Genomic DNA, 27,615 nt, shown 5'->3' with positions numbered 1-27,615 from the left:
TTCCTTCTGCTCTCGCTCACTCCTGGACAATATGCTCTCTGGTGCGTCTGCCGATTTAAAAACACAGAGTCAAAACAAGCAACAGGCAAATAAAAAAAAAACTACAACGTTTTTCTTAAACAAATTAACTATATTCGTCTCGTCTGTGAAGCCTCATTATATTTCTGGGCTAAAAACAGTACAAGGAAAAGAGCAGATCTTCGCAACAATGGAGCCGTTGTGCTCGCCATATTAAGTGTGGCATCGTTACACAAACTTGTCATGTGGGTTTCATCCTCATGTCACCGAAATGATTCGATTTGAGCGTCGCAGTGTAGCTGTGGGAGAAGAGAGAGAGAGAGAGAGAGAGAGAGAGAGAGAGAGAGAGAGAGAGAGAATGACAGACAGCACACTCTGGGCCTGGTCATGTCATTTGAAGTAGGCCACTTCTAAAAATAACCCAGACCGCCCAGGATCCTAGAAAACACGAGCACAGAGGCAAGTTTACTAGAAAACTCAAGGACACTTGCTCAGACTGCAGGTGAGGGACAGCCATTATTAATAATATCAAAACATGGCATAACTGTGTGACACTAAACTGCTTGCGTTTGTGACTCACCCCTGCATGAGCTGTCGCCATAGAGTAACCCTTTAACACACTGCATGCACACAGCTAAACCACAAAACACAAAACAACAGGCAAATGTGATTCTCGAAACGTTCTTTTTTTTTCCTAATATGTTGCCCCCCAAATCTTCAAAGCTCATCTAATCGCGTTTGCCCTTCACGCAGAAATGGATGACCTTGAAGAGGAAGGCATTAACGACGAGCTGATTGAGTTTGCCATCATGGAGAGCATTCAAGATGCCTACAACCTGCGTTGTTCAGTGCCAGCACCCTGGTATGTAAAATCGGATTATGCACGAAAGCGGCGCCTGGGGCTGCGCTCAGGGACACTTGTTTAATAGGTAGCGCTGATGAAAGTTTACTGAAGGACCAGTAAACTGTTCAAGTAAAATTGTGTTTGCTCTCCAGGAAACAGCCAAACGCTGAAAACTTGTCAAAGATAATGATGGCTATAGAAGAAGGTAAAGTAATATGCGGACACGAGCAGCAGTGTACAACAAATATCACTTGAACTTTTTCAGATTTTTGCAACTTGACCTCCACAACCTTCAATGTTTTTTGTTGTTCTTTGCAAAAATAGTAAATTGCCATGTCTGGGCTTTGACTAGGCCATTGTGAAATTTTCTGAATTTAGCTTAATCCATCTTCCAATCAACTCCAAAAAGCTTCCCTGTGCCTGCTGAAGAAAGGCCTCAGCATGATGCTGCCATCGTCGTGTATCACTTGGAATGGCTGACGTGGGTATTTGCTTTGTAGGGAAGAGGCTGCGGTAGATTTTATGTAGGAGTATCAGGGTTAGGGAGGCTGAAAACAACGGTGTGTAACGTTCCACGGCAGCTTTTTGTTTGTAAAAAATGTTGAAAACCACTGTCCTTTTGATTTTCATCTCACCTCATAATTATGAACTAAATGGCATTGATCCTTTGCTTAAAATACCCATAAAACAGATTATGGTTTCTGGTTGGAACCTGACAAAATCTGGAAAGGTCCAAGGCATAGGAGCACATTTGCAAGGCTCTATAGCATTTTCAGTCTGCAGTCAAGAATGTCTAAATTTCATATTCAACACTCTTATCCCTTGGATCCCCGGTTTGGTCTCCTCAGGTGATGTAGCTGCACTGCAGGCACTGTCGCGCTGTGTGTCCGCCTTCAGAGAGAGCGACAGCAGGGGCTGGCAGCCTCTGCACGCAGCAGCCGTACAACCAAAGACAGAAATGCTGCAAGTGGTGCTGCAGGGTAGGAGAGCACACCCGAGTTTGACAGAGGGATTTAGCTCCATGTCAGCTCCCTATATCTACTCTTTATTTTCCATCCTTGCAGTGATGTTGTCCATGAACATGACCCTAGAAGAGCCGACGAAGGACGGGGACACAGCTCTGACCCTGGCAGTGGTGGCTGGCCACGTGGAAAACATCAAGCTGCTGCTGCACTACGGAGCCTCTCCGCAAAACACAAACGCCAGGAACGAAACTCCTCTGCTCCTCGGTAGCACAGTCGCACCGCTGAACAGACAAGAAATACACACAACGCAACGGTTAGCCAGCTTTGTCGAGCCAGTGGGGAGGAGTCAGCCCCTTTAATGAAGCCCTAGCTCTTGGGCAGGTTTCAAGTGTGTGGATTTGGACAAGTTTCTGAAGGAAATCATAGCAATAAATAAAAACCTAGAATTTTGCTCAAGCTACATGCGGGGATTGTATGGCGATATTATTTCTGGCAACATATTGTTCTTGTTGCATTTATTTAAGCAGCTGGATAAAAAGTCCTATCCACCCCTTTGAGCGTGTTCTTCAAAAACGTTTTACTTAATTTAATGTTATAGTACTGACTGATACATGACTACAAAAACAAAGTACATTTTATTAGAGGGTATTATGGTATAATTAGCAGCAACACATAAATTGCCTTTTGAAAAATGTTTATGTAGTTTATAGTCCGAGGAAGCTATTAATAGGAGCTGCATCAGTTTTGTGGCTCAACAAGAACTTCTCATTGGAAAGTGAAGCTACCTGACTCTCCTATTATATCTATTGAAGAGTAATTTTTCACCATTGACAGCACCCTCGACAATTACTGGCACCGCCGGTGAAGTTGGATATGTACAAAATCTTTGCTTTGGTAACTTGATAACCTGAAGAAACACTTTCAAGCAGTTCTGTAACAGAGCTTTGGAAACATACTTTTGAAAATCTTTGTTTCAACATCCTCCTAGTCTTGTTTCCCACATTTCCTGTCTGCATGGTCACATTGTCCTTCCCATTTGGACAAATAGTTGATAGAAATGGGCCCCTGTTTTTCATCATAATTATACCCCGACAAAAAGGTTTTACAACATTTTGACCATTTAAAAAAGGTTCATATAAGTAATAAAAGGAAATAGTTCAATTTATTTGAAAGGAATTGTTAAGGGTGCCAATAATTTTGGCACCAGATTTCTGGTAAAAACAATTATCTCTTAAAATAAAGGTTGGGTTTTTCTTTAGTTGTATTGAGAAATAACTTGTTTTAAAATGGTGTGAGGAAGATGTCGTATAATAATACAAGATTAAATCTTTCCTTGAAGGTTTTTATGGTAACTTTAGCACAAATCAGAAGTTTACATTGTCGCCGTTGCTGGTTAGAGAGAAAGTGTGTTGTGAGGTTTTAGAAGGACCAAAATGCAGACAAGGACTCAGAGGTCGCACAATGAATATACGGCTTTATTGAAGAATTAAGCAAACTTACACAGGCAAGAGGTGCAAAATGCCAAAAAACAGAGAATGAGGTCATGTAAGAAACCAGCAGTGAACAATGACAACCAGACAGCTTACATACAAGGGGGAAAAATGGAGAAATGTTACATTCCATTTGTTGTGGGAACTCGGAAATCCTGGCTTCCAATTGGAAAAATCAACTGTGACAGCTGCTGTAGTTGAACTTTCCCCTCTGAAAGTCGGATAATATTTTTAAGGCCGATATTCAGATCCAAAATGGCAGCTCCTCACATCAACAACAGCAAGCTGTGATAAACCATATTTATTTTACAAGACACAGTTGTAAGAATGCGTCTAAAATCAATGTTTCACGTAAAGGCTGCAACTCTGAACTGAACAAATTAAAAGTGTTGTTTACATGTGGAAAGTATAGCTTTAAAAGACGTTTATAAGAGGCACTATGAAAAAAACAACAGCTTTCCTGGCCGTCGCCATATTTGAATCCAAACTTTTTAGTTATTTTTTATTTTGGAATCCTGACTGTAATAACTGGAATGCTTTTTACTCGGTTTTACCCGATTCCCAGCCCCTGTTTTTGTTTTCCCAAAGCAAATGGAACGCAACAAAAGGCACAGCAAAAATAGGTGAAAGTATTCTGGTGGAATATGAGAACCAGTTGAGATCAGTCAAGACAGAGGGAGCTGAGGGGAGGAGAGTAATGAGCCGTATCTGAGCAGAGAGGAACACCAGTAAAAATCAGAGGTCATGCAATATATACCAAGATCAGGAATAAACCAAGAGCCTAATCCCAAATGAGTGAACAAAAATGGCTACAAGTAGAGAACATAAACAACACGCATAAAACTCCATGAGTTCACAACAGTAAAAACAATTCTGGGGGATAAGCTGCTTCCTAATGGGGGATTTTAGCAGCTACACTCACTGCACATAAGCAGGCGACAGAATTACTCTGTAGTGACGACAAAAACTTAACGACCAGGATGCAAAACACATCCACTGCTATGTTGACTAAACGACCAATCAAAACCTAAAAACACAGAGGTTTTTAACCTGTGTTAAGGATGAAGTCCTTTCTGTTGACTGCAGGGAAAAAAAATACTACTCATAGACACCAGGACCAACACGAAACAACAAAAACTGAACTGGACCTTGAAGATGTTAATCTTTTGTGATATTGCCGACAAGAATTGTTCTTTTAAGAGAAAGGGTATTGCTTAAAGTCACCAAAGTCAGCAAGAAGTTCATGTTTTGTTGTTTATGTCCTTAATTTACTGCGTTTTTTAGTCATCTGTGAAAAAAAAACCTTTATAAGAGTTTTTCTTTTAACCCTTGAATCTCATATTTTCCTTACGTTGTAGCAGTGAGACAGAGTTCATACGACAGTGTTTATTCCCTCATCAAGGGCGGGGCCTTTGTGGAACAGCTGTGTCTCACAAAGTGGACAGCAACTCATGAAGCTGCCAAGGTGAGCGCTGCTTTAAAGCTACAATACAAACTTTTCTGCAAATTCAATTCAAATCACTTAATATGTAGTCACTTATAAAATAAGACATTAAGGTCAGCTTTTCCATTAGTTTTCTGATTTTGCTGTAAAACGAAATCTAGTCAAGATAGCGTTATCCTTATGAAGGCTTCTACTCCTTCTGAGGACATCACATAAGGCATAAGAACACTGATCAGTTTTTGGGCATGTATTTTTTTCCTTAATTTCCTCTAATTTTAATGAAATCCCTCATTGTTTTTTTTACTTTTGTTCAGTCCATAGTATATACTGCAGCCAAAGTGGCCTGCTCAATTATGCCTCTTGAAATATCATCTACCCAAATACACACTAAGAGAATTTAGCAGTTTTGTTTCCCCTCAGAGAGCTTTTTAAAAGCTTTGTATTGTGTGCAGCTGTGGAACTCCGTACTTCATAATCAGATAGATTTTTTTTGTCAGTGTACACTTCTTGTGAAGTAAAGACACTACTGGATAGGAGATAACGTTTTCTAGATTCGTTAAACAGCTTGTGTCCTATCTTGTTTTTTAGTTGGGTTGTCCAGCTATTCTGATGCTCCTGCTTCGCCATGGAGCCACGGTCACTGCCAGAGACGGTCATGGTGTGACCGCTATGGGAATTGCAGCTGAGTACGGCAACACCGCAGCTTTAGAAATACTCATACAGCATGGTAAAACTTCCACATGCCCCTTTGTAAAAAAAAAAAAATCTACTCATCCCTTTTGGGAGCATATGATCCAACCCTGCAGCATTTCCTAACTCATCCCTCTGTTTTTGTATTTCTTCTGCCCTCCTCTAGGTGGGGATGTGAACGCCCAGGCCAGAAACGGGGACACAGTCCTCTATGATGCGTCTGGGTCAGGAAACCTGGACTGTGTCAAGCTGCTTCTGCAGCACGGAGCCAACCCAAACGTGGCCAGCTACGCCTGCCAGCTGCCCATACACAGAGCGGCGTATGAAGGCCACATACTGTGGGTTCTGCCTGCACGCTTTGAAAAATCACGACACGTCGTCTTGATGCACTAGATGCGAAATTATGTTCGGCTCATAACATGACACCAGATTCAGTTTCTCTATTAAAGAACTTGCTCTAGATTAAATAAAATGACTTACCCCGATTCTTTTTTTTTTTTTTTGCATCAAAACAAGCAAACAATAGAGTGAAAGTTCTGCAGAACAAGAGAGATCTTCACCATCTGCACAAAGAGCCCTTTGTTGTTCGCTGTTTCTCAGTTCTGCTTCTAAGTAGCACTGTAGCTCAAAACCACTAATGAGCGTTCCCTTTGTCCTGTTTGGTGTTTTTCACTCGGTTGCTGCCTCTTTCTTTGTCTACCACAGAGTCCTGAGAACTCTGATCGCTGCCACGACGAAGAGAGCCATCCGTCTCTCAGGCCAGAGCCCTGTCCACTCAGCTGCCGAAGGGGGACAGGCTCAGTGTCTCGAGCTACTCATCGAGCACGGTTTTGACGTCAACGCCCGGCTAGATAAACACATCTCTGGTAGGTGCGACCCCCATTAGCGTGTGCTTGCAACACGCTAATGGCCACGTGGCCATTTGAGAGTGGAGCACAACGGATGTAAATAAACATGAAACATTGAAAAAAAAAAAACGTTGGGCCACAGATTTGGTTGGCAGGTGAATCAGTTTAACCGACTGACTGTTTACTTCAAAGTAGTCTTACAGTACATGCAGAACATGGGCATTAATCGAAAAAGAGGCCCATGGTAACTCTGGAGGAGCTGCAGAGATCCACAACTCAGGTGAGAACATCTATAAAAAAGGGGAAACTGTTTATTGAGTACTCTATAAAACGGGGCTTAATGAAAGGGTGACATGAGGAAAAGAAAGCCACAATGAGTCCTATATCCTAGAAGCTAGGTGACATGGCTAACGTTTGGAAGAAAATATTCATTACACATGAAACCAAAGTTGAGGTTTTTGGCCTGGAAGGAAAAAGCTATGTGTGGTAAAAAAGAAATTAAAAAAACAACAACAAGACATCACCCTGAACACACCATCCTTACGGCAAAACACGATGGTGTCAACATCATGCTGTTAGAGGCTGCGAAGATTTGACACCGGGGGCGGAGGTCCTTCCAGCAGGACCGCCCTAAACACACAGCCAGAGCTACGGCGGTTTGGTATGAAACAGATATTTCAGTTCTAGAAGTGATCAGCTGTTGGACACATACCCAAAAAGACCCGCAGGTGTAGCTGCAGCCAAACAGGGCTCCTTCAGCGTTGTGGCTCAAGGTAGCTGAACACATGCTCACACAAGACTTTTCAAATGATTATTTGTACAAACAAAGTGAAATGTACTTTTCATTTTCTATCCACTTCACAATTACATGTTGCCTTGTGTTAATTTGTCACATAAAGACCAAATAAAATCCCTTGTAAAAAAACATAGGGGGGTGGGGGGGATACTTTTGAAAAGAATTATAGAGTTGCTTAAACTTATGATTAAGTTACGTGCATGCAATGTTGACTTCTTGTGTTTCTGCAAGAGGTGCTGCATTTAGATGGCTTATAGCTGTGAAAAATGCATCGTCTGCTTCAATATGAATGCATAGTGATTGAATGCAATGACTTGCTTCTAGAAATTAGTTTGAGTTTGCCAACACATGTTAGATTTTGTAATAAGACAAATCGGTCCTGGGGATGTTTTCTGTCTAATTTCCAAACTTAGATCAGCCTCAAAAACAACAATAAGGTTTTAGATTTACTCAGTGGGTTTTGATGACTTAATTACTTTTTATTTGCCATAACTTTCACAATCACTGTAAGGACTAATTAATTTCTGGTCACACGTCTATTTGGCAATATGGTAGAACTGATGCACGCCCAGGTTGTTTTCACCTCCAATAGTCTGGTAGACTTGGTTTGATTTGGGGGGAAAAATGTTCAGCTGCTGCGGTTTGCACTTTTTCAAACGAACCAAACCTTTTGACCAACCTGTTTGACCCCTCGCCTGTGGGGGTGCTGTGGTGCCCTGCACCGAGAAACAAAGAGGAACAGAGGTTGGTCAGCAACACAGCACAACTTCCTTCACCGGGAAAATATAATTAAAAATGGAATGGCAACAGATGTTAGTCGTGTGATTGCAATGCTGTCTTTCGCAAGTGTGCCAGACAAACACAATTCAAGCATGGGGTCAGCATGAGCGGAGGACGGGGCAGAGGACCACAGCGATGTTTAGATTTATCACAAGGCGGGTGAGACGGCTCCGTATGAGTTGGTGGCATGCGAGAGGTGCCTTAAATGTCATTGAACAGATGTCGCGCTTACACAGATGTCGAGCAAGGTAGTTACAGTATCTGACTTACTTGATTAGTATTGTTGCTCAAATACGATTGTATTTATCCAGATTCTAGTCCGCTTCCTGCTTTTGCAGCGGCCTGCGGTCCGCTTGGCCTTACCATACGTATTCAAACTTCTCCAGAGTTCAGTTCAACCGAGCAGAGACCTAGGATTTGAGGCGGACCCGAGTTCGCTTCTTTGGTCCGCATCAGAGTTTGTTTGCTCATCCACACCTCCCCAAACAAACCAAAACTTTCTGAACAAACAAACCAGAGTCCCATTAAAGTGAACTAAACAGGGCTGGTGTGAATGCTCAACCAGAGTAAGAATGCTGGTCAGAAAGGGAGTAAAAATCACAGCGTAACAATGAATGCTGCAAGAATTTCAGTTCTTTGACTTTTTTTTTCTTGTCATACGAGGTCCTACTCTGCAGTAGTTAGCCTAGGCTCACCATAAAGCGCTTTTAAATCTCCGGATAGTGTGCCGGTTTGTTTGGCCTCCAGCCTACTGCTCCCTCATGGTGTTTCTTCCAACCCCTCACTAGAGAAATTGCCATAGAAATCTTCACCTAATAAACTCACATTGAGAGACATTGCTGTAACTTCTTTACTCTTGGGCAGCTATCATGTCATGTATGTCCAAGCTTGGGCTTCCATACATAACATCGTCACGCAACACTTGCCTGCCTTGAGCTTGCTTTCTTTCACACTTTTAAGATATCCATTGGCTACGATCGAAGAATTTAAGATGATTATAATAAACTACAAGCCTGAAATTAACTGAAGAAGAAAAGTTGTGAAAATGACGAAAGATGCTCTTTAACCTATTGTGTTGACTGAATGGGGGGAAAGATGGCCTGCTATTTGGAGTAAAATGATGATTTAGACTAATACCATGCCACACAAGCAACTTACACATGCAATTGAGATTTTGATACAACTTCCCCACTTACCTTTTTAATGCATACAGAGAACTATGGCGACCTGAGGAAGACTCCTTTGTACTTCGCTGTTTCCAACGGCGACGTGACCTGCGCTGAGATGTTGCTGAGGGCCGGAGCGAGAACAGACGTGGACCCTCTGCGGTGCATCTTGGTTGCCGTGCGGGCTGAGAGGTCAGCAGGAGGCGGTTTGGCACGTTCTGTCCGACGTACGGTTAACGCCGCCCGGCCTTAAACGATCCGCCGTGTCCAGGTACGAGTTGGTGAAGCTGCTGCTGTCCTACGGAGCCGAGGTGAACTGCTACTTCCGAGTGATCAGCGACACGGTGTTCCCCACCGCGCTTCAGTACTGCCTCAGAGACCACGCCATGTTGCGACTGCTGCTCAACAGCGGCTATCAGGCTGACAAGCACGTATACCAATGATTAAAACTCCATCTAAACAGCATTTATAATGAAAATATATTGTGAAAGGAAATAGCATTTTTTTTTACCTCCCATACTTCCTGTAGGTGCTTTCAGTGCTGCCATGACACAAATGAAGATCTGGATAGTAGCTGGTCTGACCTCCACAGTCAGGCCTACAACTCTTACAGTCAGCCTAATGTCATCTCGGTATGAACGGACAGCGATGCATCCATCTCCTCATGCTACAGTGAAGAAAGCATGAGCCAGCGATAAAAGGACATTCCTGGTCTCTGTTCTTTCAGTTCTGCGAGTTCGTGTCGGTGTCGTGGCTGGCCCACCTGGCAGGTGGCGTTGTCCGGATTCTTCTGGACTACGTCAGCCACATCGGCATCTGCTTCAACCTAAAACGCACCCTGGAGACGACGCCGGAGTGGGAGGAGATTTCTGCCCTACTGAGTAAAACCGCAGCCACATTTTCACTGATTTGATTAGATATTCCGGGTAGCTGGAGACTAATTAAATTTGCCTCTGCCCCCAGGCGAGCCGCGCTCCCTGCAGCACTTGTGCCGACTCGTCATTAGAGGGAGAATGAACATCAGGATGCTGAGCGACCCGGAGGCCATGGCCGCTTTCACTTTCCCTCCCAGGCTGATCAGCTACCTGACCTACGGCGAGGACGACTTCTGTGGTGGAGTCTAGTGACGACAAGCTCCCATCGGACTAGTTAGGAGTTTTGTATGTGTGCAATTTAAGCGGTTTTTACAAAAACTGCAATTTTCTGAATGTACATTCTTTAGCACGTTGCAAAACCAGTACAACCGAAAACTGCATGAGTAGCAAACAAAATTTGGGTTATCTGGTGAATTGGATCAGACGACTGCAAAGCCATTAATTAGAGAATGCAGTCAGGCCACTAAGCAGACGAAGAAAACTGCAGACAAACAAGAGCAACAGAATTTGTGGGACAAATACTTGATATAATAATGAATGAGAAAGCTAAAGCACAAAGGTATTGTTATTCACAACCAGTATTTACCTTCTGGCCTTTTCACACAGTAAATAGAAATCTGAAAATGGGGGATGTAATAGTAACATTTTTTAACACCCCCACAGAAAATTCAGTACAAATTAAATGATAAACAGTAATATTTTTTCCCTGTGAAAATCAATTTGTTCAAAATTGATCAAGATCACAAAACCCTCAAGAAGCGCATCTTAAATTCTAAAAAGTATCTTTTTAGATTTCTTTTTAGAAGTTCAACCATTTTTTAAGCCTCCCTGCTGCAATTTTTCATCAAACCTTCCAGTCTCAGAATAATCTTTTTGAATATTCCTTAAAACAAAAATATTTTTTTGACCCATTAGACCAAAGAAATGCCTACAAATGGATAAATGTAATCGAATAATACTGATTCCGCAGGGAGACAGTACTGACCTTAAAGGCTTTAGCTGTCTGTGGTGGTATGCATTTTTTGAAAAGGAGTCTCAGTACCAACATAGGTTCCCCAACAAAGATTTAGCCTTATTACTGGTTTAATCTAGAGGTTCTCCAACATTATGAAAAAAAAATCTTGACTTGGACATCCCCGATGCATGAACCAGAAATACTTCTGGTTGCTCCGCATGCTTCAGCCAGGCGTTTTTAACCAAGCTTCTGCCAAAAACCTGAACAGGAATCCAGAGTCTATACCGTCCTGTCTTTGAACACAGGTTCTTAGCTTGCTTTATTATTTGTTTGCTGGAAAGGACTTTATAATTGGTAGATTATCAACACGATGTGCCAGAGTAGGAGTCTGCAACATTTACGATTCTAGCAGGTATTTTACCTTTGCTCCTTCTAAATTAGTAAATACAAAATGCAGTTATGAAATGATGGTTTCATTAATTTAGCGGAAATAGCTATGCAAACCAACCTGGTGCTATGTAAACACACACACAAAAAGCAACCTAATAACTGATTTTGCCACCCTTGGCAGCACCAACAGCCTTCAGTGAGTCTTGTTCATCGCTGTGGGGGAATTTAGGTTGACATTTCTTTGCAAAATAGCTTTTTGAGCATAAACCGCCTATTTAAAGGTCACACCAAAGCATTTCCATCTGGTTATGTTTTGACCAGGCAACTTTTAAACTTTCCGTCTTTTTTTCAAGCCATTCTGGGGGGGCGGGGACTAGTTGATGTGGTTTGGATCATTTTGTTGCTGCAGAACTCAAGTGCATGTGGGTTTGAGGTCACAAAGTGATAGCGGGATATTCTCCATCTTAGTTTTCGACGAGAGAGCTGAATTCGTCCTCCTTTTTCCGTTTCTGGATGTTGGTTCTCACAGTTGTTCCCTGGAGCTTTAGCTATGGCTTTGTGACCATTTCTATGCTGAAGTTTGTCAGAAGCCTCTTAACTTTCCTTGAATTTCTTTATTTCCAGTCATAATGTTTAGCTTTGTGAAGTCTTTAAGCCTACTTCATATTCCCAGACAGGTTATTTTTTTAGTGTTATTTATTTATCTATTTATTCCAAAGGTTAGGTAGAAATCAGGTCCATGTTTGGCTTGTAAAACTGAACCAGAACATGCGACTGATCACAGTTACTTACTTTATACCATGGGGCCGCGTAGGTGGGTGGCTTTGTTCACTTGATAATTTGAAATCTGCACTAAATATTTCCTCTAGTTATCTTTGATTCCAAAATGTGTTTCATGGTCTGAAACATTTAAGTATGACATAGAAGCAAAAGCGAAATAAATCAGCTAGGGGGGCAACCATTTTTCCACATCACTGTACGTATAACAGTGTCATCCCATATAAGCCACTGCTTCCCATGTTTGCTTTGTGAAATGTTTATTATGTATGCTTACGGCTGCTGAGAAAGCTCATTGCTGAACCTGTATACCTTTGTAAGTTTACTTCCAAATTAAAACTGAATTAAAAATTTAACCTTGTTGTGGCTTTTTTTAAGGACTCCCAGTCAATCCTTGAAACCTGTTGGACTCTTTAAACACATCCCTATTTTATTATACTACTCTGATCAGGTTTAGTCTTTTTTTGGCCATGAACAAAGCCGTTCAAGTCACAGTGACTGGCTGCTACAATGACGGGCCACAGAGCCTCTGAGCTCACAGGCTTTTTGTAGCTCTGCCTCTCAGGGCAACGGCTCCCAAAAAAAGACGCTGCATCATGGGGCCCACACGTTGGTACGTTCCCCTCTGATCCCCCCCTCTTAAAGCCTAAACAGCAGCTGGCGAGATTAGGAAGGAGAGGACACTGAGACACACACACACACACACACACACACACACCATTACATAAAGTCCGTCAGCCAGGAGGAGTCCAGTTCAGACTGGAGTCGATTTTCATCAGGACTACTTTTTGACTGGACACAATTTGTGGAAACATCTCCTCCTGGCATGGATCAACCGATCTTTAATCTAACTTTGCAGAGGTCTTCATAGATCTCCCCAAGCCTTATGGTGAACCTTATGTTTTGTTTGAGTCCCTTTATCCAAACCTCTTCCTTCTGGGATACACGCTAGATCATAGCCTCATTAACAACCGGTGAATCTCTGACTGCTGATCAGGATTTGGCCATGAGTTGTTTCGGTTATCGTCGAGAGCTGAGTAAATATGAAGATGTCGACGAGGATGAGCTCTTGGCATCACTCAGCCCGGAGGAGCTGGCTGAGCTGGAAAAGGAGTTGGTGGACATTGATCCCGACGCCAACGTGCCCATTGGACTCAGACAGAGAGATCAGACAGACAAGACCCCGACGGGCACGTTCAGCAGAGAGGCCCTCATGAAGTACTGGGAAAATGAGACCCGTAAACTTCTGGAGAACGAGATAGCAGGAGGAAGTCCCAAACTGGTAAGAGAAGCAGTCACAGCTGGTTGTCAGTAATGAATTATTTGTTCTGCTTTTAATATGTAGTCAAACCTCTTAGGGCTGACTTGTGCTGAAATGCCATTCAGTGATGAAGAAGCCATTGCCACAAAAGCAACATAAGCAAAATTTCAGTTTGCGAACGCATTCAGCATTTTATGAAAAATATCTAAGGAACATCCCAGGACAATTTGAAAGCTTTGGTACAAATGGACTTCCAAATGGACAAAAGCATACCACCAAACCCGTTACAAAGTGGCTTGAGGACAACAAGGCTAAGGCTAAAGTTCTGATTTTGAAGAATGATATGAAAAAAATCTCATTATTCTGGCATTTGGGCAACAGCATTAACTTTAGTGCACCTAAAACAATAAAGGTTTAGCATGATTTACTGTCAGACAATCAGAAAATAAAGTCATGTGTCTTTTTATATAGTGCATGTGTGTATCTGGTTGCAACTGAATGTGACAAAGAAAGCAAAAATAGAACAAATCTGTCAGGGGAAATCTGTTCTCTCAGCACAGTGAGAGCTTAGACAAGTGATACGTCAGATAATTTAGCCTTAAACACTTTGTGCTTGTTGAGCCTAAACATCGTCCTTATTCAAACCTACGGTCTACCATTCCAAGCGTTTAATCGTTTTGTCAAAACACAGGATGAAGAACAAGAAGACGATGACGAGTGTCTGACCCAAGAGGACAGTGAAGAGGAGGAGGAAAAACATGATGAGAATGAAAAGGAGAGCAAAAAGTCGGAGAATTCTATGGAGGAAGATCCCAGAGAGGAAGACAGTGATGAAGATGAAGAAGAAGAGGAGGAAAGCGAGGAAGAGGAGCCTGTAACAGAAGAAGATGATGATGACGATGATGAAATGGAAGAGGACAAACAAGACGATAGATCAAATTCTACACCCCCGACAGATTCAAGTCTATTGACAACCCAGGTGGTTGAACCAACACTCCTAAGGCCTCAGAAGGTGGAGCCTATCAGGCGGACTCCTCCTCCTCCACCTCCACCTCCACCACCAGTTGACCCAAACTCCAGTGGAAACCCTACAGTTGTTGACGATGCTTTGCAACGAGTTCTCAATAATGACTCCGAACTCACTGAGGTGAATCTGAACAACATCGATGACATCAAACAGGTAACATAATTTTCTCTCCTTTTTAATGAAGACACATTTGTATTGCTAATTTGAGCATCTACAGGGATTTTAAGATAATTCATGAGTTAAAAAAGGTGGAAAACCCAATGAATATTCCCATTTGCAGGCTTAAAAACTGCAAAGGCAGATTTGTCCATTCTGAATTTTTATACTTGTTTAATAAGTTTAGAAAAAGGATGCAATTTTTTTAAGTGAAAAGTTAGTGAATTACATTGGAAGAGGAATAAACAAATTCAAGATTGCACGCATAATTTATGCTTCACATGATCAGCAAACAAGTGTCACATTTTGTCTGACTTTTCAACCAGTGACCATTGTGTTGGCAGTTGTCTTTTTCCCTCTGAAAGCAGCTGATGCATTTTATTAATCCAGTAATGTTTTTTCAACATACATTTAAAGTTTTTACATCTCCATGTTACTAACAAATACATACATATTTGATTTTTCTACCTTTTCCCTAGAAAATTATCCTCAGCTGAGTGTATGAATGGTACTGTTCAAAAGTCTCAAAACATCCCTACTTTCTATTTACTTTGCTCCCAAGAAGCCTGACTTAAATTATCTTTTTAAAAGGTAATTAATCAAAGCTTCTTCTGGTTTTCTGCTATTCATTTAAATGTATTTCTGTGTTCCAGCAAATATAACAGATGATGATAAAGCACTGTGGAGCATAAATTAAAAATGTTGTAGGTTGACAGCTTGAAGCCAAAAGAGGAAGAGTTTTGTCCCAAAAATCTTTGAAAATAAAGCAGTTGAACAATACTGTACTATTTCTAGGATTTTTCATACACTTTAAGAAAGAAAACCTTCCTTGTGACAGACTGGGAATGATTTTATTCCCGAGTAATTCAAAAGTCAAGATGTAACAACAGACAAACAAGTATTTACATGTTCACCATAAATAGCCAACAGCTTACCTTTTGTCTCTTCATTGTATGATTTAAAAGCAGAAATCTCAATCCAACAAGCCCAGCTTGAAGTTCGATGCTGATGCAGGTGTAGAAAGATGTCATGATTCAGTTTAGGCAGGCCTGAAATGCAGAGCAGTGAAGGGATCAGGTTTAAACAAAAATAAAACTCACAATGAAGCACAGGCAGAGCAACGGAGAGCGGGAAATCAACGGACAAAACCAGCAATGAGTAACGAAAACCAGGTAGCTTCCATTCAGAGGGCGTGTGGAGAAAGGCGTACTGGAAACTGGTGAGAGCAATCAGGTGGAGTTGAGGAACAGCTGATACTAATGAAGACAGAGGAGCTGAAGGGGGAAGTGTGGGACCTGAAGAGGGAAAACACACTGAAGAAATCTAACTGAAATAATACAAAATATAGAAGAACACAAGAACGAACTAAGAACCTAACCAACAATTATATGAACTAAAATGGCAGCAACTAGAAAACATAAAAAAACAGCAAAGAATTCCCAAAGGAATCTCAAAAGACAAACACCTAAGGATTGTAACAAAATGAGGGAAAAAGCAGCCAAGGTTTGAAAGACCTCCAGAAAGTCTAGAGAACCAACATAGGGAGAATTCATATGGATAACATGGCTCTGTACTCCAGGGTGTCATACCTTGATTTGCACCATCAGGGGTGGGGTGCATGGAAAGCAGACGAAGAAGGCAGCCCAGGGTGCCTGAAACCCAGTAGTGAAGTCTTGCAAACTGCTGCAAAAGCCACAAACAAATCAAGTTGATTGATTAATCTTTGCCAATTCTATGCTAGCTTATTTTCAGAATCAGAGGTCATGAAATGATATGTATATTGTCTGACATCTGTTGTGACTGGAAATTAAATAAAAGTTGAGTTTACAAGATTTGGTGCCAAGGTAATGGTTTAAGAAATAAAACTCTTTGTTCAGGAGTCTCTGTTTAAATGTTATTGCTTTTGCAGGAAACTCTTATTCGATTTGCTGAAGCACTGACAGCCAACAGCCACGTGCGAGTCTTCAGTCTGGCAAACACCCGGGCTGATGACCACGTTGCTGTGGCCATTGCTAAGATGTTGAGGGAGAACGCATCCATCATCAGTCTGAACATCGAGTCCAACTATGTGAGCGGGAAGGGCGTGATGGCGTTGGTCCAAGCACTTCCAGGCAACAACACCCTGACTGAGCTTCGCTTTCACAACCAGCGGCACATGTGTGGAGGACAGGTTGGTTTCCGTCTCAGTAGAGGATGTTTGACTGTGGTGTCCAACATTACCGTTAACTGCCACAACCTGCTACAGGTGGAAATGGAGATGGTGAAGATTCTGAGGGAAAACCACACTTTGATCAAGCTGGGTTACCAGTTTAACCTTCCCGGTCCCAGAATGAGCATGACTGGAATACTGACCAGAAACCAGGACCGCCAGAGGCAGAAACGGCTGCAGGAGCAGAGGCAACAGCAACAGGGAGCGCAAGATGGAGCTATCAACCCAAGAACCTCTGCCCTGGTAAGTATCTTAGCTTCAGACAGCTGGACATAAGTCAGCTAAGGTCAATTCATTTAAACTCCATTCCCTCCAACTACTTACAATACAATGAAATTACAGGCCAGTCCAACACACCCAAGTTCAGTTCAGAATCCCACCGAATACAGCCCGATTCAATCCAACTGTAATACAACCAGGGCTGGTTAATTTGGTCAGATTCAATTCACTTCATTCGATTTGGTTTGGTTCTATTTAATTTATGTTACTTTAAATCCAATCATTCACAATGAAAGCCAATTAAAACCTTTATAGCTTAGCTTAAAATCCAGCTGAAAAAAGTCAAGTCCATCCATCGAAAAAAGTTAAAGATAAATTAAAGTGATCATTTGAACAGAATCTATACATTGGTTATCTTGGTTAGATAAATGGATGTAATATTATTTGCAATCCAATTACAATTTTTGAAACCTTCAGACAGAAAAATAATTCTCTTGAGTTTACCAGACTATAAATTTAGCCCTGATAGCAATAGTGTTGCATGATCTGTGGAGTGTGGAGTGTGGATTGTGCAATATATAACGTTTTTTTTTTTTTTTTTTTTTTTGAGAATCACAATCCTCACCCTTCAATACTGACACTGAATAATTAGGTTGGAACCAAACCTTAACATAGTGAAGATTTAACCAATCACTGATTACACAGAAACAATTTAAATATTAGTCCAGTAAAAAAACAAAGACATAGCATAAATGACCATAAAACTGGCAACTGAAAGAAAAATGCTCCAGGTAAACTAATATGCAAAATATAAGTTGGATAAAGTGAAGGGGTTCACATGTAATTCATCTTATATTTAACCTGGCTGACATTTGTGGGAGAAAACTAAGCAAGGAGGGATTCTCTTCAGACTTGGATGAGTCTGCTATCTTAGACACAAAGACAATAAATACTCCCAAAGACAGTCGCTCAGGTGTGCTGAGGTGAACTTTGCTAAAACCTGAAGAAATAGGTGAATAATTGTAGGTTGACCCAGACAACTGTATACCCCAACCAAATCATGGCCAGGGGGATCAAGCTTTGACAACCTGATTGAGCTGCTTTTTAGTGTTCAGGCTCCGATGACCACAGTTAAAAGAACATCTTAAATAGTGCACCGAAAATTTAATCTTTTGTTCACCCAACTCTGCGACTGAAGAGTTCCAGACAACCACAGGGGAATCCAGCCCAATCCAATCTAACGTTATTTATGAGGTACTTTAAAACAACCCACGCAGGACCAACGTTAGAATAAGTTAAAAACAAGAAATGCATTCTTTAAAATGAGAACAGTATAAAAAAAAATGCTCAACACAGAAATAACAGCCCTGTCCTAAAGCAATATATAAAACAGCTTGAAAGTGAACTACAACGACTAATAGAAAAATAAGCTAAAACCAACATCACACAAGGTGTCAAAGACCTGGGGTGAAAGGGAGGCTTTAGGAGGGGATTTAAAATCAGAGAAGATACCGTTTAATTTCTCTAATTTGGCGGGAAGCTGTGGGCACTTGTCCAACACGTCTCAAACTATTTACATTTTTAAAGGATAATGAACTAATTATGGATCATTTGAAAGCTCGCTGAGTTCTAAACTAGCGGAATAAGATGATTTGCTTCAAGAGATGCTTTCACATTTATTCACAAGCTTCAAACAGCTTTCGACTTTAACGTCTATCAGTGAAACTATGAAACAAAATGACTTTAATGTGTGCAAAGATTCAGGTTCCTAAGGGTTTTTTGTCACTACCTTTTAGCAGCACATCGCACATTTATACGTTTACACCTAAACATGTTTCTATCTTGCATTTTTCTCCATTAATTTACTCCTTGTGTGTGCGTTTTCTTTTCAAAAGCGAGGCACACCAAGTTCATCCCCCTACAGTTCCCCTTGGTCCTCCCCCAAGCTTCCCCGAAACGACCTGGCTAAAAAGCAGACCCCCCCTGCACCACCGCCGCCTCCTCCTCCGCCGCCGCCTCCTCCACCGCCTCCTCCTCCTCTTCCTCCGGTTCTCCCGCCCCAACAGGAGAAGAAGAAGCCTACGAGGATGATCGCGGAGGTCATCAGGGCCCACGAGGCGGGCAGCAAGAAGGCGGCCAAAGCGAAGGGGAAGAAGGGGAAGAGGGGCAAGGGGAAAGAGGAGACGGGCTGCATCCTCAAGGAGCTCAAGAACGCCCTGAGACCCGTGGCGACAGAGAGGCGGGGGGAGGAGGGCGGCAGCAGGCCCTCCACGCCGATGAGGTCCGCCCACGACCAGCTGATGGAGTCCATCCGCGGCAGCAGCATCAGGAACCTCAGACGGGTGAGGGGTGGTTGCAAAAAAATCCTAACGAGATGACTTGCTCATTGGGTGAAAAGCAGACGCAGGCAAAAACTCCCAGGAGGCAAACTGGACAAGCGGGGAGTTTAATTTAGACGAGGATGACACAGAGTCAGTGGCGTCTGATTCATCTAGTGGCCGACGTGGTATTATCCGTCTCTGGACAGCAGTAGGTGGGCAAAGAGACGGCTTTTTGCCCACCAGCCTGCACTGGTATGAGCACATTGCTTTTACCGCCAGGCTAGGACAGAGAACACAGACAACGATAAAGTCAGACAGCCTGCATTTTCCCCCCTGAAGTGGATGATAAGCTGCAAAACATAGCTAGCGGGGCAAATTATGAACCTAAAAGCCTATATTTTTAGAGTTTTTCCCTTTTTTTTTTTTTTTTTATCAGTAAATGGAGATTGGAGTGTTAGCCATCCCAGCAGCTGGAGCACGGCTCGTTACAGTGTTGTGGAAAATCATCCGTGCCCTCAGATAATGGGGTCTCTGGCTGTAGCTGGTAAATTCCATCCACTCAGCGCAGGTATTTATAGAAACTGTTCACCGGAGCTTGGATAACAACAGACTTGACACTTTATCACATTAGCTCGGCTGAAAGCAGCCCCGCTGCTGCCGTTCTAGAGTCAAATCAGTGCCCCCCCCTCCTGCCTTGTAATGTTCTTTATCGTTCCGTCGCCTCATTTTCTTGTCCTCTAACATAATCTGTCATTTTTCCAGGTGGAGGTTCCTCATCATCTCCACTAAGAGCCGCTCTGCATCATAATGATCGCGATGACGGAGGAGGAGACAAACCGGACTTTTTTACGCTAAGAAAATGAAAATCTTTGCTGGAAATTTGTACTCAGTTCTAATTATGTTCAAGACTTCAAGATATGATGCCCCCCCCCCTCCCCTCCTTTGCAAAATATCACTCTTAAATGTCTCAGATCATCAAACACATTTTGATATCAGGCACATAACGAGAAAAAGTACAGAAAGCGGTTTCCAAATGAAGATTTAATTTCTTAAGAGTAATGCGCTGTCCAAGGCAACCTGACTTTAAGGGAAATTTGTTCTTAAATGTCTTCAGATTTGGGCATAATGAGTTGTTGTTCGATGTTTATTAGCCAGCTTCATGTTGTCAGATGGGTTCTGTTTTAAGGATTTTCTTAATTGTAAGGGTCGGCAGTAATCAGGTCCAAATGTGAACTCAGGCAAGGATTGTTTGAATGGACTTTACCCCTTAAATCGATAACATTCTGATTTGAAAACTGAATATTGTATTTGCCCAGGTTATCTTAGCCTGGAATAAGTAAAAAAAAAAAAAAAAAAAAAAAAGAGGATCTTAAATGTTGAAGTGTGACAAAAAAGGATAAATAGAAAGAATCTGTAAGGGACTAAGCGCTGTTTTTGCATCCACTCACAGTAGAAAGTGAAATTGGTTTTCTTATTCTGAAATCTCTAAGTGTCTGGTTTTTACTGACGTTTTCTAAGTGTCCATTTTCTTGTACGGCTGTAAATACAATCTTTACTTGGTTGAATTATTTCTAAATATACCCATTTGCTTCTACTTGCAGCAGTGTCCGTGTCTTCTTTGGTTCACTGGAGGAGTTTTATTCAAAAGGGGACAAGCTGTTATGAGGACGTATAGGAAGCACACACAGGCGGATCTTTTTTCTCCCCTTTTTTTTTTTCTGTCACTCCGAGTGAGTCAGCTTATTGGTGAGGAGCCGCTGATGCACTCTCCCTCTCGGAGACGCTGACAACACACGCCCACTCGTGTAACAAGCGTGTTTTTAAGCCGTGTTTTTTGCGCACGTTGACTGAACAAATTGCAACGCAGAACTAGTGAAGGAGAGAGAGAGAGAAAAAATAACACTCACTGTGACATCAGTGCGGATATCAATATTCCCCGCGTCAGCCAAGAGGCTGCTTTATTATGTCTCTTAAAATGTAACATTAAATTATACATTTCTAATTATTTTAATGCACCTTAAATCAAAGAAGATGAATAAATTCATTCAAATAGGTAAAAATAATGCAACAAGAAAGACTGTTGAGTTTTAAATGTCAAGTGTATTTGTAGAGCATATATTTCATCCGTCAATTGCAGACTTATTGTGCTTTCACGTCATTAAAAAGGTGTGTTTCTAATTACATGGACTTGATCTGCTATCTTCAGCAATTTTTTTATTTTGTTTATTTCTCTTTCTCAGAAAATTTAGCAATGACCTACAGATATCATGTGACACCAAGCCATGGAATCCCTGATGGATACGTTGCAATAACAACTCTTGAGGTCAAGAAACGACCTTTAAAATGTTTCTGTAGAATGCAAGTTCTGGCGGGGAATAAACTAAGACAACTCCAATGTTATTTTTTCCCTTCAAAAAGGCTCTAAAAACCAATGCACATGACATCAGATGCACAAGTTTAGACCATCCCGATCAGCGTTATGACCGAGGTTTGCCCTGCTGAAGCGTCAGACATTTAGTTTGGGTCAGGCTCCGCACTGTTGACATGAAAATAAACACCATGGTGAGATCAAAACAGCTGTCTGAGACCTTCAGAACGCACACCGTAGCAGGTTGTAGGTCTTTATGGAGGTCTCAGAAGACTATGAAGTCAGCCACCTCACTTTACAGAAAATAGGTACGTTTATTTATATAGCATTTTGACTAACAAGGCAATTTAAAGTGCTGCACATGAACAGAAAAACATTACAGACAAACAGGAAAAACAAAGGAATAAGCTAAACAAATCCTTGACTAGAATTATTTCATACATTAACAAACATACAGAATAGGAAATAAGCTAAATCCATTCTTGGGGATTTTTTTAATCTAAAGTAATTTTATCCAACTTTTTCAAAGCTACAAATAGAATAACTTATTTTGTTTCATAGTTTCACTAACAGGCTGCAAGAGGAGGACTTTTCTTTTTTTTTTGTGGACAAATTAAACTAAAACAGAATTGTTTGCACACCATAACTGAAGACATGTTGGCTACAAACCAAATCCAACATTTACAGGAAAATAAATACCAACAATGAGGCACGAAGGTGGAAGTGTCATGGTTGGGGAATGCTTTATTGTAACATGAGCTGGCCAGCTCATAACCATGAAATCCCCCGTATGTTCCACCATGCTTGAGGAACATATGAGACAATCTGTGAATAAAAAAAAAAGACTGGGGCAGAGTCAAATTCATGATGTTGATGTCCATGGGGGTTTGACTTGAAACATGTCGTTTATGGAAGAAATGCCTCAAGCATCTCACAGCTGAAAGTGAGGAGTGAGGCCCATTACCTCAGACATGCCAGAGACTGGTAAATGGCTCCAGAAGATGTCTCACTGAAGTTTCTTTTTTTTTTTTTTTTTTGCTAAAGGGGCTTAATACTATGTGTTTGGAGTTGGCGTTTTTTTTCCCCCTGAGAGATAAATAATGAAAAAAAAAATTAGACCCCAATTTGTGAGCTATTCTTTCAAAAACACTTTCATAATTCTTTAACATGACTTTAAATTTAAAATAACTTTTGTTCATTAGTAAAATAAATGTACTCTAGATCTGTAAACAACCTGCAACAAATTTTTTTTACCCTCTGTATAACATCAGCCATTGTGGCACCATCACAAATTTTGGCACCCCTGGTAATGCTCAAAACTAGTCAAAACTTGTAGGTACGGAGTCTTGAGGATTTAAGGTTTTCCCTTTTTGCTGCGGTTCTCTAACAGTAAGGTTTCAAGATATATGGACTGCCTTACCATCCTCCTCAGTTTGCATAGTGGGTAAGATAAACTTGAGTCTTCATTCCGGTTTCTTGTAGTGACCTGTGGCATCTCATACATTTGGCCCCAAGCTTGGATTGTCCAATCATAATACTGGAAATGCACACGTTATGTTTACATTGTGACGTAAAGCGTGCAGCCATCTAGTGTTGGTTGTCCATGCTAGCTCATTGAAGGATTGATGTAAATCTTTTCCGTTCAATAAATTAACAATGAGTGAGCCTTTATTTTATGTATAGAAATTTTATTGCATTTCGCTTATATAAAATGGATTTTTCTAGTGTGTTGGTTTAAGTTAATTTATCTGTTTCACTTAAAATTGATCAAAGTCAGGTTGTATGCATCACAAAAAAATAAATAAAATTGTTGGTTCTAATAGGTATTGGGCTTTTGTGCCCCACTTAACTTATCATGCCAGAGACGCCACTTGTAATGTCTGTGGACATGGGCAAGTTTGGGTGAGTAACTAATATATTGTAGCAATTTCCTAACATATGAAAACTAACCCTTACTTCAATAACTTGTTGCTTTGTTATTCCGGTGTTAAACAGTAGCTGAACAAATGGGCCTCTATCACGTCATATTTAAAGCCAAGAGGATTTGGCAGTCATGGATTCCAAATAATAACATTTTAGACACTCTTGTAACCTTAAAAAAAAAAAATATATATAAAAAAGGTCCAGTTATATTTATGTGTTACCTCCTTTGAGTAAGGCCAGATTTTTCCAAGTTTTTCAAAGGGAGTTTACAGCATTGCAATAAAAAACAGTTATTTTTATTATTATTATTGTTACTATTATTGTTGTTACAATTAGTACTATGCTCAGAGCTCCCAGCGTAAAAGGATTTTTATTGTTATTTTAGATATCAACATTAAACATCTACCCTTCCAATTTGGTATTGTCATAATTGGTGGGTTAGGAGCTGAACCAAAAGGCAAATGGGAAATCAGGAGCAGCATGATAAATTGAAGGATTTAAATGAAAAAGTAAACTTACAGAGCATGGGACAAGAAGAGAACAGGACATAAAGCATAGGCAGAGTCACAGGCAGAAATGGGCAGTTTAATGGGAGTATCCATCCGGGAGCGATGGCTGAATACTGAGGGAAATGAGGAGAATGACACTGGAAGGCAGCGTGATTATGAAAGGAAAGTAGCAGCTGAGGAAGAAGGTAATCAGGGACGCTGAAGACAGGACACCAATTAACACGGATGAGCTGAACTAAGATACAAGAAACCTTCTCACCAAAGGAAAAAAGATGAACCCTGAACTGAGAGAAATACATCCAATATAACAAATAGAGCTCAAGAATAATCTACGAAACTATACACGCATGAGCTAATATGACAAGACTAAAATGAACACACATAAACAACAAGGAAACACCGAGAACATAATCGTAAAAGTAAAAACAAAACCAAAACATCTGGAGAATGTGACAGGTGTGCAAGATCAGAAAAACTACATTAAAAGGTATTAGCACGGTCAGACGCTCAGGTTAGAAAAGCATAAAAAGAGACACAATCAGAGAGAAGACAATGAATTTATGACTTTGGAAGAGACCTTGAGAACATGTGAGGAGGGTTTGATTGGAAACATAGAGAGATTAACCTTCCTCCTTGAGCCATTCTAATCCTGGTCTTCAGAAGTCTCCGTCTTCTTGACTGCACAGCTGTTCAAAGAATAACAGAGAGTTCAGGAAGAGACTTTTAGCAGGTAGGTAGCGACAGTGCTGTTGTATGCAATCCACAAGTTTAGCTTCCTCTGCCAGAACCATAGGGGTTTGTCATATCCGCCAAAGGGGGGGAAGTCCTTTCAAAGTTCTTCCATAGAAGACAGACTTTCGGCGATTAAATTACAACCATAAAGAATCATTTTGAGAAATGTACAGAAGTTTCATTGTTCCCTAAAGAATTTTAGCATCATTCTCCAAACCACATCCTTAAAAATGCTAAAATGTCCCTAAACCACCCGATATCACTGAGGCTGTTAAGATCACCAGCCATAACTCATGCCCCCTGACTTTTCTATCTGTTCAATGCATGAGTCCATTGTGCCAACTGTGTGTCAAATGGTCATTTCACTAATAGCTGACCTAATATTCAACTCTCTTTGGGTATTCCACATTGTATTTGCTGGCATGAGGATAAAGGACACCGGGTTACATACGAGTTTAGCCATGCGACTTTTATATACGAGCCAATTTTTGCAATCTCTGTCAAAGTTGAGTGAAATGTTAATAAAAGAAACCATATTCCCCTAGATCCTTGTCTACACATGATTGAAATTACCACAAAGACACCAAATTCAGGAAATGTCGTTTTTCAGATTTTTTTCACGTAAAAACCAGAAACTCAAAAAAGGTTTCATTGGGTTTTATTTGACAAACTAAAATTATTCTTATTCCACAGGAAAGCCCGACTGTTTCCCTTTAAATGGCGCTTCATCTTCAAAGAAAATACATGCGTGGGCCGGGCATGCCGACTCCAGACAGTTTATTCTACTGTTGTCTGTTGTTTGGTTCATTTACTGAAGTGGATCAAAGTGTTTAATTTACACATTTTAAGCCCAGAACTGTTCACACCTCTGTCAGATTTAGGATTTAAATCAATGTTTAATTTAGCATACATTGTATCTATACTGGATTGTAAAAAGAGCTAAATTGGAATGACAGCAAGGTGGTTTTAGCAAAAATCTGGTCAGTAGTTATAAAAGATTATTCTATTTATCGAGAAGGGTATAAAGATTTTTTTTTTTTGCATTTTACAATAGTATTCCTAAACTTAATCTTCTCTTACCTTTGATATGTGCGCGTGTAGAAAGCAGATCTTAGATAACATTTCGTTGTTCTTTTTTTTTGTCCATAAAAGCATTCCATCTGCTTTCCAGATAAAAATGGATTACAAGCAAGCTACATTATCCGCAATGTGTCCATTACCCTGCAAAAGAGCCATTACCCAAAGGAGGAAAATTGGTGCAGAATGTTATGTAATAAAACTATTCAAATTACCCAGCTGTATGCTAACATCGAGTCGAAACCCAAATGATATTGTAGCGCTGCTTCTATAAAAGCTTTTGGCTTTTACATGTTGGTCTCTGTGGAACCACTGTGGTGTAACATCAGTGGAAAGTGCCATACCTGCTCTAATCCCTTTTATAAGCTCTGCAGCAAAGGGGCCTGATGAAAGTTCAGCTGATGTAGACGTTACCTAAAAATATATAACCTGCTCATAGAAGACTCTTATTCATTATAGGTCATTTTGTCTATACATATTAAGAAAGAGGTCACTTGGTTTTTTCATTTTTGTTGAGCTTTATTTCATAACTTAATTTCTATTTATAGGTGAAGAGGAGCAGCCGGGGCCCTCATGCTGTGCATGGTTTGCTAGTGCTTCCCAGTTACCATTTCTACCTGTATTATGAGGCAAAACAGTAGCAACAAAATATGTAATAATAGGTTTTCCCAGGAAATAACATTTAAGGAAAGCATTATACATAACATAAAAAAACAATATTCATGAAGATAAAACTTTTATTGAAGTTTACAATATTAAGGAGTTCATTACTTGTCAAGTCTCTTTGACAGGACTTGGTGGCATCTTTTTTTAACAGTTTCCTAAAGAAGCAGAGACAGAAAAATATGGTTGTTTCATTAATTCCCAAAGTATATTTAACACTTCTTCACCTTAATCAAGCAAGTGGCACTTTGTTTTCTTAGTCATAAGATTTAAGACTGACAGTCTGGTTTTTGCCAACAGGCAAAAAGAAAGAAAGAAAGAAAAACAGCAAGAAAGGACACCAAATTATTTTTTTGGTCTGGACATTATTTATGGTTTTCTATAATTGTTAGAACCCTGTTTGTTTTTTCATAGGACTGCTACAAGTATTCAGAATAAGATGCCGTTACTTGGTCCATTTGCATTACAACACAAGCTGCCATGAGCTAAAATCTTGAGCACACATGATCAATGCCAAGTCCCCATAATTCATAGTTGTCATTTAAGGCCAGCAAAGATGAATATCTGAAACTTCATGAGCTGCTAAGTGAACCTGGAGTGTGGCATAGCGCTACAATAGCTGCCAACAGAAATGATAAAAAAAATGTAAGCAAGAAAATAAAAAAACAATTTTTTTTAAGCTGTGTTTGATTATGCTTTCATTTGTTCCCAGAAACAAATGTTATATCTGTGTATTTACAGTTTATTTTTCTTGTTTGTCAAGCATTTTAATGGTTTAGAGGTACATTCCAAAAGACTTAAATCCCACATAATTTAGTTTTTACATTATTTTCAAAGATTTTAATTATTTAAATTTACACCTAAAATTTCTTCGACTGTGGTTCTCTATTTTTGCCAGTTGACTTTAAATATTAAATATTTAAATGTAAATGCAACCTTTTGCTGGTGGACATTTCTTCATAGTCATAAAACCATATATTTTGGCAGACTTCAAAATAAAATTCTGTAACATTTTTTGTCAAAGTAGAAAGAAAAAGGTTATGTTAGTACGAATTGTGCGCTGGTAGATCGCTCCTTTTCGTGCACGATGAAGTTTTGCTTCTTTATATTCG

The 27,615-nt window shown here is 40.5% G+C and overlaps 2 protein-coding genes across 3 annotated transcripts; both read left to right on the top strand.

The window, feature by feature from the left end:
- The first annotated feature begins 126 nt into the window (after positions 1-126).
- On the top strand, positions 127-12,394 carry asb15b (ankyrin repeat and SOCS box containing 15b). 2 transcript variants are annotated; one of them, XM_021309932.2, is made up of 14 exons: positions 131-520; positions 772-880; positions 1,015-1,067; positions 1,711-1,842; positions 1,927-2,091; positions 4,676-4,782; positions 5,350-5,488; positions 5,618-5,789; positions 6,157-6,317; positions 9,089-9,233; positions 9,313-9,468; positions 9,571-9,673; positions 9,769-9,922; positions 10,005-12,394. In XM_021309932.2, exons 2-14 carry the CDS (start codon positions 774-776, stop codon positions 10,163-10,165), a joined length of 1,755 nt encoding a protein of 584 aa, XP_021165607.2. In that variant the 5' UTR covers positions 131-520; positions 772-773; the 3' UTR covers positions 10,166-12,394. The 2 variants fall into 2 exon arrangements, with proteins under 2 accessions (XP_021165599.2, XP_021165607.2); XM_021309924.2 differs by having other exon boundaries at positions 127-520; positions 1,711-2,091.
- A 329-nt stretch (positions 12,395-12,723) lies between these two features.
- lmod2b (leiomodin 2 (cardiac) b) lies at positions 12,724-20,831 on the top strand. The gene is made up of 6 exons (XM_012851321.3): positions 12,724-13,320; positions 13,991-14,479; positions 16,392-16,652; positions 16,728-16,934; positions 18,806-19,252; positions 19,994-20,831. The coding sequence occupies exons 1-6, from the start codon at positions 13,045-13,047 to the stop codon at positions 20,018-20,020; spliced, it is 1,707 nt and encodes a 568-aa protein (XP_012706775.2). The 5' UTR covers positions 12,724-13,044; the 3' UTR covers positions 20,021-20,831.
- The last annotated feature ends 6,784 nt before the right edge of the window (positions 20,832-27,615 follow it).

Source organism: Fundulus heteroclitus, chromosome 17 (assembly GCF_011125445.2).
Source record: "Fundulus heteroclitus isolate FHET01 chromosome 17, MU-UCD_Fhet_4.1, whole genome shotgun sequence".
Taxonomy (NCBI): domain Eukaryota; kingdom Metazoa; phylum Chordata; class Actinopteri; order Cyprinodontiformes; family Fundulidae; genus Fundulus; species Fundulus heteroclitus.
This window is presented reverse-complemented; position numbering and strand designations above follow the sequence as displayed.

Coding starts and splice junctions, on each gene's coding strand:
- lmod2b (XM_012851321.3), top strand. CDS start 13,045: ATGAGTTGTTTCGGTTATCGTCGAGAGCTGAGTAAATATGAAGATGTC. Junction 13,321..13,990: donor CAGGAGGAAGTCCCAAACTG/GTAAGAGAAGCA, acceptor GTCAAAACACAG/GATGAAGAACAAGAAGACGA. Junction 16,935..18,805: donor ACCCAAGAACCTCTGCCCTG/GTAAGTATCTTA, acceptor TCTTTTCAAAAG/CGAGGCACACCAAGTTCATC.
- asb15b (XM_021309924.2), top strand. CDS start 774: ATGGATGACCTTGAAGAGGAAGGCATTAACGACGAGCTGATTGAGTTT. Junction 5,489..5,617: donor AGAAATACTCATACAGCATG/GTAAAACTTCCA, acceptor GCCCTCCTCTAG/GTGGGGATGTGAACGCCCAG. Junction 5,790..6,156: donor GCGTATGAAGGCCACATACT/GTGGGTTCTGCC, acceptor TGTCTACCACAG/AGTCCTGAGAACTCTGATCG.